Raw genomic sequence first — 13,010 nt, 5'->3', positions numbered from 1 at the left:
CATGTCCTCAAATTATGTACCAGCTAACCTTCCATTACAAATGGCCACTGATATAGGATTTTGTTCTAGTGACTTTTGTAACACTACCGTACAAAGGTATGACCCTATCAATTAGTATTAATTAATAAGACAGTACTACATTGAGTAATAATTAACTAATTCTTTTCTGTTTTAGTACATGTCAGTCAATTCAAGGTTGTACCTGGTGTTTAGCTCAAGGTATTTGTGTACCACTGGGTACCTGTTGTTCTCGTGATACATCATGTTGTACTACATCTGCTATTACTTCTTTGCCATCTTGTCTACAACATAGATGTACCATTGGTAAGTTATTGACCACTACCATAGTGACTTAAGATAGGTGCCATTAATGAATATCAGTACTTACTACAGTGACTTAGGATAGCTACCATTAGTAAGCTCTAGACTAGTAAACATCAGTACTTACCACAGTGACCTACGATAGCTACCATTAGTAAACTCTAGACTAGTGAACATCAGTACTTACCACAGTGACCTACGATAGCTACCATTAGTAAACTCTAGACTAGTGAACATCAGTACCTACCACAGTGACCTAGGATAGTTACCATTAGTAAGCTCTAGACTAGTAAACATCAGTACTTACCACAGTGACCTAGGATAGTTACCATTAGTAAGCTCTAGACTAGTAAACATCAGTACTTACCACAGTGACCTAGGATAGCTACCATTAGTAAGCTCTAGACTAGTAAACATCAGTACTTACCACAGTGACCTAGGATAGCTACCATTAATAACCTCTAGACTAGTGAACATCAGTACCTCACTATGCATTCTGTATAGTTCCTACAGCTTCACCAACAACTTCACCTACAACTAAACCACAAGACAATACAGCTGCTATAGTCGGTGGTGTTATTGGAAGTTTGTTTGCTATTGTTTTACTTTTACTCTTTATTGCTTGTTGTGTCTGGTACCAATTCTTCCGAACACCTGATTCTGAAGAATTAAAAGCAAAAAGTGATTTTAACTTTGCTGATGTCAAACCTTCCTCAACAAATCAAACAGCATTAGAATTTCAGGAGAAACCTCCAATCTCTCCAAATGGAGAAACTGTTTAGGTAATAATGGAACACTCTGCTTGTTAATTTTAAAAACTATTTTGTAACTTGATTTAATAGTATTAACTCTGTTAAGTATTACCTACATTATCATAGTAGGTATATTAATATCACATCCTTTACTTTCTAAAAGAAATTATTGCATAGAAAAGAAAAAACATGTATTACGCACATACTTTGTAGTTTATGAAATCTCACACACACACTAGTACATTGTTGTAGTTCATGAAATAAGAGTAGACATCTTTGTGACACGTCATTACCTACTAGCTCAGTATACTCACGTACCTTCCTCTCAGTTTCCTGATCCTCTTCACTGATAGCACGTAGGACACCATATGGCATAGCATCGTGACCATATAGAACTAATGTTGAACTTGCATCTACTGTAGGAGAAGGACACGCCTCCTCGTTAAAGCGTGCATATTTAGTAACATCCAATTTCGGACGACAGGTTTCAATTGGTACATATTGATTGGTTACAGGACAGAGTAAGAAAGAGGGCGTGTACTGACCTTTGTAGCGCATTTTTTGGCAGCTGTGTACATAGTATCCCATACAATAATAACGAAGATCTGGATTAGCATGATGAAGCCGTCGAACTAAAGCTAGCTCATTGAGAGCTGAGAAAGTTCCCAATGTCAAGAAATCAAATTCTGGATCATAATAGAGATATTTTGATGACATGCAGTGAGGTAATATGTCGACCACACCCACCATAATGAGACGTCCATCGATGAAGTATTGTTGATGATATGATCCATAGCCACATTCCCATTCTGGTGGACCTGATTCTGGAACTAGTGGAGAATCAACAAGGAATCTTTTATAGCCTTCCATAGTACATTTGCTAGGAGGATCCTTGTGTATGGCCATTTGATACTTACGATAAACTTGATAACTGTCCTTAAGAGTTTCAGTAAACTCTGGAGACGGAGGATGTGATCGAACTAATCGTATTGTTAATTGGTGGGTGGGGTTTTCATCAGTTGAAGGTAATTCACTCAAGAAAGCCTCCAATGGTTTGCGGTCATCCTGTTTAGCAGTGGGTGTGGCACTATCTGTTGTTTCATGACTGGACTGACCACCACTTTCTTTACAAGAAGTTTGCTTTAATATTTTTCTCTCTTTCTTTATCTCTTTAGCTTTACGACAAGGTGGTTTGCTGGGATCTGGACCTTGACCTGGACGAACCTGTTTAGCAGAAGAAACCACACACCCTTCAAGAGGTGGATCATTAGAAGCTCCACCAGCTACAGTTTCAGTATCTTTAAGTGTCATTTTTTCTTTTCATCGTGGTGTCCCTTTTTAGTGCCCATCCTCAAATATTCTGTCATTTTCTTTAATACTTTTTTCTGAGATTTAGATAATGTAAAGTTAGGAGCATCACATCTTATGATATAAAGAGGACAACACATTTGGTCATTAGCTGGTTTGTAACAATACTTACCACTTCTACGCCAACCACGATCAGTTAAATCCTATTGACAACATTAAAATGTAATAATTAATAATATTAATAACAGAGACATATAATAAGTGTGTGATATAATTACACTATAAAAATAGGAGTGGTTTATTTAATTAATCACTATCATTTTGGCGTACAGATTAAGTGGCTATTGTCTAGACAGGTGATAATGATCATTAATAACGTGGAATGATAGGCCTATAATAACTGTGGTGTAACTTTAACACAAACTTTTGATACAATAGTATTAGAGATTATTGGATTAACCTGCAAATCTCTGACTGTTAGTCGATGAGCCCACATCCCTGGTGCTATGAAACCAGATGAGTTCCCGCAATATCCACACCTATGACCGCCATCATTACCCAAGTACTCCACAATGCTCATTTGTCGAGGATCCATTTTTCTCGTCAATGTTTTTAACCTGCCACGCCTATTTGGTTATTTACCATTAAAGTACATTTTTTTTGCCAGCAAGAGCATTTGCACGTAAACATGCCAACACTTTCAGAAAACAGAAAAATGACTGCTCTGCAGCTCCTATCCAGCAAGAAGCATCATTTTTTGTCCTTGCGACCTTGCAATCTTGCAAACTGCACGCGAGGGTAAGGTTCTGCTGCATAATAGTATTATATATCACTTCCATTATTCTCTAGAGAAATCAGGAATTACTTTGAGAACAGTTATGACTTAGATGAAGGCATCTTCTCAGCTATAACAGGTATGACAAAGATACCATTTACAAGCATGCACTCTCTTTACACTACCAGATGAGCAGTACTTTTACAAATGTCCTGACAGACTTCGTTTACCATTAATTTTCTATTTTGCACACACTTCCACACTCTATGTGAACAAGCTATTACTCTCTGGACTTATCAAGGTTCTCTATTATATAATGACCATCTCATGATCAATAGCTAAATGATGTTAAATGTAGACTATTTTGAATGAGACTTACTTCTAGCCCACTTATCTACTGTGCTAAGGACTAGTTTGCAAATTGCAGGACTCCATATCCAAATAATAATGGAGGAAGGATCTGTGCAACTTGCACTTAAAGCTGTAGCTCATGACCATATTTGGAAACTTAAGTACTTGTCAATTGATGCTGTAGCTGCATGCTCCTTCCTCCTTTGCAAGGCTATGGAGTCATATAATTCTCAATATATTTTGTTAGTCTATAGTATGGATTTCTTTGTTTTCTTGACAGGAAAGAGTCAATCGACATTTTGAGACACTTTTTGAAACTGGCGTGGATGAAATGTCTTGGGATGACACTGTAATTAATTATTAAACATTATAATGTAACACTATTAGAATTTTATTATGTAATCATTACTCATAGTCATGCATGGTTATCTTCTTGGGATGATATAGTAATTATTGAATATCATTATAATTTTTTATATAATCATTACACATAGTCATGCATGCATGGTTGTATTAATGGTTAGAAGTATTTAATGTACTATAATTATTCATACTGAATTAGTTTAAATTTTATTATGAACCATTTTCTCAAATATTGATCAATTCTTTAGGAGAATTACAGAATGGGTGGTACTTATAAATGGCCACGCCTTCAAGAGGTTATGGAGTACCGACAGACAGTACGAGATATGGTGATCCATGTAATTGAAACAGCCCCTTTAAAGTTACCAATAATCAAGAACATCCCTGGGTAAGATAATTGATAAGATTATCAATTTATTGAATTACTTGTTATAGTGGAGTCTGTTCATGGCAATGAACATCAACGGTATGAATAGAAATTATATTGATTGGTCTTTTATAAATCTTTCTCTCTCCCTCCCTCTCTCTCTCTCTAGTATTCATTTGGAGACATCTTCAGTTCTCATACGACAATTACCAGTTCAATTTCTCAAAACACCTGTTAACTGGAAGTATGCTCCATTGACTGCAGACACTCCTGTTGGTCCTAATGAGTTCATACAAGTTCCTGAAGGTGATGTTACCCTTGGAAAACCTAATGATTTCCCAACATATGGCTGGGACAATGAGTATGGAACCAGAACAATGAAGTATGTCAGTCATGATTTGTTTTATGAGCTTCAACTATTTCTTTATTCTCTCAGGGTCCCAGCATTTGAAGCCACAAAGTATTTAACTACTAATAGAGAGTTTCGAGAATTTGTTGCTGCAGGTGGATACCAACGTAGGGAGTTATGGACTGATGAAGGTAGGGTTTTGTAACCATAGCAACATCATGGCAAATATATTTAATGAGAAAAAGACCTGGGTGTTTGGGTAGATTAGTGTTTTCAATATTTATTTTATTTCATCAAACAAAAAATATATTAATGCCAAACGTTTCACTCTGACTATTGAAACGTTTGGCATTTTACATTTTTGTTTGGTAAAATAAAATGAATATTGAAAACAATTAATAATTATTATATATGGACTAATAATTATTTAATTATTAGTCCATATATTCCATGATAGCCAGTGACATCTATTTATAAATACAATAAAAAACAAAAAGATTTTAAATTGGTATTTTGTTTCAATGTGGTTTTCATCATTACTCATTGTTTATAGTACTATAATTTATATAATAAATTTTCTTCCCACAATACACAATTGAAACATTACAACAGTTATAAAACAATGGCTTCTAAGTTGTACAACTTACTGTTTTTTTTACAGTATTTTTTTGTTAATTACAATATATTTGATGCATTCCTTGTTATAGGTTGGCAATGGGTACAATATCGTCATGCAAAACATCCTATATTCTGGGTCTGTCATGAAGGATGTAAGAGTAATTGTGGTAGTGATTATCCAGCTATTCACACTGTAATCTTCCTTATACTAATGAAACATCAGCTGATTATTACAGGTTTGGAAATATCAAATATTGAGTCTCAGTCTGAAGCTGAAATCAGCATCTAAAACTATCACTTAATACTTTTAGTCAAGCCTTAGGCCATTAATGATATAAAAAGGACAGTGTTGACTGATTAATCCATTCTAATAGACTTAGTCCCAGTCTGTATTGGAATGGGTCTCAGACTGTGTATGTCTCTATATTAGATACCGTGCAATGTATGATGTCATTGATATGCCATGGGAGTGGCCTGTAGATGTTAATTATCACGAAGCTAAGGCATATTGTCAATGGAAAGGACCTGAGTTTTAGATTACCAACTGAAGCTGAACATCATCGCATGGCAGGGGAACAAGTAAGATTTAATGAGAGTTTAAAATTTTAAGATTTTGTTTCCTTTTTTAGCCTCCTAGTTCAAAATTTGACAATGATCCTATTTGTGTGGACAATAATGATTTTAATATTAATTTTCAATATGGATCTTCCACAGTATGTAATGATAGATGCATGCTTGGATGAATGGATGATAGCTGGATTGAATGGATGCATGCCTGGATGAATGGATGGATAGCTGGATTGAATGGATGCATGCCTGGATGAATGGATGGATAGCTGGATTGAATGGATACATGCCTGGATGAAAGGCAAATATTGTTTTTAATTCTTTTAGCCAGTAAACTTTTTCCCTCCTAATTCATTGGGATTTTATGATGTTTACGGCAATGTTTGGAAGTGGATGGAAGATCATTTTAATGGTCTACCAGGATTTAAGACTCACTATTTATATGATGACTTTTCATCACCTTGTTTTGATGGTAGACACACTATGATGCAAGTATGTATGCATCCATTTGTATTATGTATACATCCATTTGTATTATATATGCATCCATTTGCAGGCATGGGGCCAAGTACATTGGTACTTGTACTTAAGTACTATAAGTACATCTATGAAAGTACATGTACTTGTACTTAAGTCCATTTTTAATTTTTGCGTAGTACTTGTACTTGTACTCAAGTACTGAGGTATGTACTTGCAAGTACTTAATACTTATAAGTACTTTGAAGTACCTTTAAGTCTTTTAAGTCCTTCTAATGTTATTGATCAAATCTTCAGCTGTAGAGAGGCTATTTAGTTTTGCGGGAAAGGTTTTTCACACCAGAAAGGTGTAGACTAAGCGATGACAGATTCGAACAGCTAATGTTTATAAGATGTAATAATGATAATGTACCATTATTGTAATTCTGTTGACTGCCAAAAACTAATAACCACTCCCAAATTCATTACCTACCAGTTGAAACATTTGTACTTGTACTTGTACTTAAGTACTTTCTAAAGTACTTATACTTATACTTAAGTACATTTTAATTATTGGAGCTTGTACTTGTACTTAAGATTTTTTGAAAGTACTTGTACTTTACTTAAGTACTTTCAAAAGTACTTGGCCCCATGTCTGTCCATTTGTATTATGTATGCATCCATTTGTATTATATATGCATCCATTTATATTATGTATGCATCCATTTGTATTATGTATGCATCCATTTGTATTTTATATGTATCCATTTGCTGTTTACTATTATAGGGTGGGTCCTGGATTTCAACGGGTGATGAAGCTTCACGTTTTGCTCGTTTTGCATTTCGACGACACTTCTATCAACATATGGGTTTTCGTGTGGTCCGATCTCTGACTTCTGAAACAACACCAGTTAAATTATGTGATCTCAATGTCTATGTACATGGAGCTGGAGTCCATAGGTATTGACTGTATGGGTATCAGACTGTATTGGTATGGGAATGAGGTATCAAAAAAGTGTCATGAGACTATATAACATGGGATGAGATTCCTATGACACTATTAGTTTATAGGATGAAGTTGTAAAGTACTGGTATGAGACTATATTAGCATGGGAATGAGGTGCTGAAGTACTGGTATGAGACTGTTAGCATGGGAATGAAGTTCTGAAGAACTAGTACGAGATTATATTAGTATGGGAATGAGATTCTAAAGTATTGGTATGGAGCTATTATTATGTGGGAATGGTACTGGTATGAGACTATTAGTGTGGGATTGGAGTTCTGAAGTACTGGTATAAGACTATCTTGGTATGGGAACAAAATTCTCAGTATGACATGAGACTATATATAGTTTTTGAACTGTATCAGTATGGGAATGGAATTCTGAAGTATGGTATGAGAAGTTATGGTATTATTATTTCTTGTTTCTTTGTTTAGCCAATCCTATCACAGTACCTGGAGTCATTCCTAAAGAATGTTATGAACCATCTACAAACAATCAGTTTAGATATGACGAACAACAGACGTGTGAAAAACTGATTACCCTATCTATGGGAAAAGTAAGTCTGGACATCCATCCATTCACACATCCATCCATCCATTCATTATTTCTTCTTAGACGTGGACTATGGTCAGCCATTAGTGATCTATTGTAACCAGTTAATTACAAAACTTAAACTAAACACATCAGATGCTCTTGTTATTGGGTGTGGTCCTGGATACTCGTCTTTCTTACTAGCCAAGACCTTTGATAATGTAAACTGTTAAATTATCTATCCATATATTTGTTCATCTATTCATCCATTTATAGGTCATTGGTATTGATTATAGCGGAAGACTGGTTGATTCAGCTCTTGAATTTCAATCAAAAGGAAAGCTATCCCTTATAAGGAATGAAGAACTATTATATTTACCTTTACCAGAAGACATCATCAGTAAAAATAATGTCACATTCAAACAGGTAGATAAAATGTACTTTTACGTAATGTTCATGTTTTTTTTGTAGCTAACATGGATTCCAAATGAACTCAAACATTTCAATTTCATTCTGTTTGAGTTCCCTGGATAGGCTCATGGAACCCAAAGGTGATCAATTTCATTGTTGTTGACCACACCTCCTAATCTATATAATTACTAGGTTGGTTGCTTAAAATGTGGGAGTGTCTCTCTGAAAATGGACTACTAGTGATTTCCGCAAGTGAAAAATGGACAGCTAACATTTTGAGTGAATATCTTGGACAATGGTACTTGTAATACATGATTATCATATGGTGATCACATGATTATCATACGATGATCACATGATTATCATATGATGATCACATGATTATCTTGTTGTATAGGTTTGAATTTATTGAAGAGATGACTGTATGTGATAAAGCATGTCGTCATGGCAACTCAATGCTTTTAAAACAACAATGTAATTATCATTTGATTGACAATATTCCGCTATTTATATATTTTTAATTTATCATTTTTTTATATAGCCACCAGCTAGCTGTATTTAATATGAACAATATCAAATGACATGTTATATTGTGTTATTATTTAAATTGTTTTTTTGTTAATTTGGAGACAATCTGATAGTCCTTGCCATATTGTTTGTGATTGAGAGGTTTCATGATCACCTGATATATGGAGTGATGATATCCTATTGTAGTATTTTTAGAAGGGACACTGTATGATATATACCTACTTAAAGAATTCAATAGTATAGAGATATAAATGTGAATTATTAAGACAGGCTTTTATCCTATTAAACAAATAAGCGAAAGAGAAAGATGATTTACTGATAATAACTAACCACTTCAGATTTTGTGACTAGAGACTTAAAATCTTTTTCATTTTTACACTTTAAACCTTCCTTTAATAAATGACACAACTAAATTAATGAAAATGTGTAATGATTGTAGTTAATTTAATAATAACTACCATTTCCTCGTAACTATGACGATGCAGTTGCCATAGTGATATTTTAAATTGATAACTAATATCATGTTGAGTTTGTTCATTCACAACTAACTCAGTACAACTTTGTAGAAACATTTGTGATAACAACTCACTATATATATTAAATAAAGAACTAGTTATAAAATAGTTATTAACTAACGATATGGGCGTGTCATAGTGCTGCACATGTAACAATGCAGTACACAACAAGCTCTCCACCTGTTACATAATATTACATGATGTTACATAATATTACATAATATTACATAATATTCATGATGTTACATAATATTACATAATGTTACATAATGTTGCATGATGTCACATGATGTCACATGATATTACATAATGTTACATGATGTCACATAATATTACATAATGATGAATACTTATATATAATATATATAAATATACTAACCAATTGAGTGACTTTATTATATTGTATTATACTAGTACACTGTTCTGACATATTTTATAATAATTGAGCAGTCATGCTAGAGGGACTAATGGGTCAATTAATACCTTAATTAATTTAATTAATTAAAGTTAATTAACTTACTTTGTATTAATATTGTCCCCTTATTTTGGCTAATGATTTCTCATTATAATTATTAGCTGTATAATTAAATAATTTTTAGTATTAAACTTCCTAACACTAACTTTATTAATAGTTATATTAGTAATTTGTGAATACAATATTCCACTGCGATTACAACTGTCACGAGTTAATTGTGGTAAGTGACCTATAATAAATAACAAATAATTGTTTAATTTAATATCCTACAATAACTATACCCAATATCTGTGGAGAAGTTGCTGGATCAAAATGGCTGCATTTCAATACTTTTTCTTCACTAGCCTCTGTTGAAGTAGCCATATTGTGGGGACGGTCACACAAGTCCCGTCTCCGTATACGTCCGTTTATTTTTGCTTGGGTGAAAGTTAGTATGGCGGCTCCTCCACCAACTGTGTCTCCTTTTATGATGGGAGCTGGAGGGGAGGACCAATGGGAGGTCAACCTATTGGTCCCTACTCGCAGGGACCCTCAGGTCCTCCTCATTCAATGAGGGTATGTCGTAATATGACGTATTCAATAGACCATTGTGTCCTTTATTTAATTATTTTTTTAATTTTTAGGGGATGGAAATGAATCCTATGGTATCACCAGACCATCAAATGGACTCAATGGGAGGCTACGGAATGGGTGGTCCCCCAGGAATGACTCCACCCACATCTAATTTGACACCCAATCCAATGATGACCCAAGGATATGTCGGGACCCAACCCCATGTCTGGAATGAATCCTGTGATGAATCCTGGAATGCAAATGCAAAGAATACAGAAAGTTCCTGGACACTTGTCAAATGTACAAATGAAATTACTGACTGCTCAAATTAAAGCTTATCGATGTTTAGCTCGTAACATATCACTTCCAGACCAGCTTAAAGCATTCATTTTTAGCCACGCCTCTAGCGTGACTGGAAGGACTACGCCCACATCATCTCCAAGCTCGATTCCTCAAGATAATTCATCTTTTCAATCACCTCCTCTCAGCAAACAGTCTCCTTTAACTAGTGCTACAAAGTCTTACCAACAGCCTCAGTCTGGTACCCCCACCTACTAGTCAAGCAACCAATCAGATTACAGATAAATCTACCCAAGATGATGGAAAAAGCGGGAAAACTAGTGAAAGTAAAGGCCAGAGTCAATTAAACAAGTTAAACTTGCCTTCCTGTTACAAAACCTCAAGGATTTGATCCAGATATAATTATTAAAGAAAGAGAATCTAGGTATGTACCACTAGGTATTGTACTATTAACACTACCACTACATTGTACCACAAGGCCATTATACTATTAATATGCTCATTTCTATAGGATAAAAGCTAGGATTATTCATCGTGTTAATGAGCTAGAAAATCTTCCTGGAGGCTTACCTGATACATTGTGTCGTAAAGCTATGATTGAGCTAAGAGCTTTAAGATTATTGGAATTTCAACGACAGGTAATGCATAAGATGATATGTGTATAAAAGATGACATTTAAATTTCTTTAGTTGCGTGCTGAGATTCTTTCTCATGCTCGGAGATCAACTACGCTTGAAACTGCTCTGAATTTGAAGGCTTATAAGAGACCTAAGAGGCAGTCCTTACGTGAAGCAAGAATTACTGAGAAGTTGGAGAAACAACAAAAATTGGAACAAGAAAGGAAAAGGAGACAAAACATCAAGTAATATTGTGACTTAGGGTATTGTTACCTCTCTCTCTCTCTCCTCTCGCATCTTACTCTCTCTCCTCTCCTCAGGCTCTCTCTCTCGCTCTCTCTCTCTCTCCCCCCATCTCTTCGTCTTTTCTTCTCTCTCTCTCTCTCTCTCTCTAGGAATATCTTTCCAGTGTTCTACAACATGCTAGGGATTTTAAAGAGTTTCATCGTCTTAATATTGGCAAAATGTCAAAGCTCAGTAAAGCTGTAATGAGTTATCATGCAACAGTTGAAAGAGAACAGAAAAAAGAACAAGAAAGAATTGAAAAGAACGATTAAGAAGACTTATGGTAAAACAGAAAATAAAATATGATTGTTGTTTATCACTCTCTCTTCTTACAAGGCTGAAGATGAAGAAGGTTTATCGTAAATTAATTGATAAAGAAAAGGATCGTCGATTGGCGTATCTCTTACAACAAACTGATGAATATATTGAGAGTTTAATTGAAATGGTTAGCAACACAAAGAGGAACTGAAGAAGTTGAAGAAAAGACGCAAATCTTCACGACGTCAAACTGTCACTGAGGTAATCCCTACAATAAGATAATATTAATAGGTAGTTATTAAGAATGTTATCATTGTTTTCATTAATAAGATAATAAATAATGTAAATTAAGAGCTGCTCTCTCCAATTAGAAAGAGCTACTCCTACTCGAGAAATTCAAAAGATTTCAACCTGATTAGTTGCTGTAACCTTAGTACATAAGTTTTTATATTGCACTTTGATTGAATTAGTAGTGGGTTAGATTATTATAATATATTCATAGTTATTTCCTCTTTATTTAGGCTCAAACTGAGTCTGGTGACAATGGTAGCAAGCGAGTCACTGTTATTTTGAAACAGCTACAGGTAATAAACTGACGGGTGATGATGCACCAATGAAGTCGGAGTTAGAGGAGTGGCTTAAGGAACACCTGGGTAAGATTGGATATGTGGTTGCTATGGTAATCATTAATATTATAGCTATGAAGTTATTGAAGTGACCTAGAACAGGATCAGTCTGAGTCTGAGTCTGAGGTGAGTCTGGATAGAGTATCAATACATGGGAACGAGTCTATTACTATCTTTCCTACTGTGTTTCTGCCCACATAGGATGATGATAGTGCTGTCAAAGATGGTCAGAAGACAAATGACCCAGATGATCCTAAAGCAATCATTGGCAAAAGCTAGTGCTAATGCTGATGATGAATATTCTGCTAAAACCTCCGATAAAACTATTACGGCATAGCACATACATTAAGAGAAAGTATTCAGCAACAGCCGTCACTATTATCATTTGGTACATTGAAGGAATATCAGGTATCATCTAATAAAAGTCTCTAAGATATAATTGTATACTAAAATTACAATTATGATATTAAAAGTTAACATACTTATAATTTCTTGTTCTGTAGATTGTTGGTCTCGAGTGGTTGGTCTCTTTATATAATAATAATCTTAATGTATCTTGGCTGAGATGAAAATGGGGACTGGGTAAAACAATACAGACAATAGCACTGTGTGCTTATTTAATGGAGAGCAAAGGAAATAATGGACCTTATCTTATTATTGTACTCTATCGTAAGTATAATAA

At 34.6% G+C, this 13,010-nt stretch overlaps 2 protein-coding genes across 2 annotated transcripts; one reads left to right on the top strand and one right to left on the bottom strand.

Moving 5' to 3' along the window:
• Positions 1-936: 936 nt before the first annotated feature.
• On the bottom strand, positions 937-2,976 carry LOC121392705 (arginyl-tRNA--protein transferase 1-like). Its single transcript, XM_041523808.1, has 4 exons — positions 2,842-2,976; positions 2,419-2,584; positions 1,392-2,356; positions 937-981 (listed from the first exon to the last, which is right to left on the bottom strand). Exons 1-4 carry the CDS (start codon positions 2,974-2,976, stop codon positions 937-939), a joined length of 1,311 nt encoding a protein of 436 aa, XP_041379742.1.
• Positions 2,977-3,069: 93 nt separating this feature from the next.
• LOC121392707 (ergothioneine biosynthesis protein 1-like) lies at positions 3,070-12,607 on the top strand. Its single transcript, XM_041523811.1, is given in 20 exon segments — positions 3,070-3,179; positions 3,231-3,295; positions 3,345-3,457; positions 3,788-3,856; positions 4,119-4,336; positions 4,407-4,619; positions 4,674-4,777; positions 5,294-5,377; positions 5,380-5,440; positions 5,635-5,734; positions 5,736-5,783; positions 5,834-5,917; positions 6,099-6,263; positions 7,015-7,147; positions 7,665-7,786; positions 10,314-10,466; positions 11,232-11,404; positions 11,781-11,889; positions 12,224-12,286; positions 12,530-12,607. Coding segments are annotated over 20 exon segments (2,265 nt in total).
• The last annotated feature ends 403 nt before the right edge of the window (positions 12,608-13,010 follow it).

This window comes from Gigantopelta aegis, unplaced genomic scaffold (assembly GCF_016097555.1).
Source record: "Gigantopelta aegis isolate Gae_Host unplaced genomic scaffold, Gae_host_genome ctg4331_pilon_pilon, whole genome shotgun sequence".
Classification (NCBI taxonomy): Eukaryota; Metazoa; Mollusca; class Gastropoda; order Neomphalida; family Peltospiridae; genus Gigantopelta; species Gigantopelta aegis.
Note: the sequence above shows the minus strand (reverse complement) of the source record. Positions and strands in the feature narration are given on the sequence as shown.

What these genes read in the sequence shown, in the direction of transcription:
- LOC121392705 (XM_041523808.1), bottom strand. Translation starts at nt 2,976, where the DNA reads ATGGATCCTCGACAAATGAGCATTGTGGAGTACTTGGGTAATGATGGC. An exon ending in GACAGAATATTTGAGGATGG is followed by an intron (nt 2,357 to 2,418) that starts GCACTAAAAAGG and finishes CTGAAACTGTAG; the next exon opens with CTGGTGGAGCTTCTAATGAT. An exon ending in ATCAGGAAACTGAGAGGAAG is followed by an intron (nt 982 to 1,391) that starts GTACGTGAGTAT and finishes TTAATTCTTCAG; the next exon opens with AATCAGGTGTTCGGAAGAAT.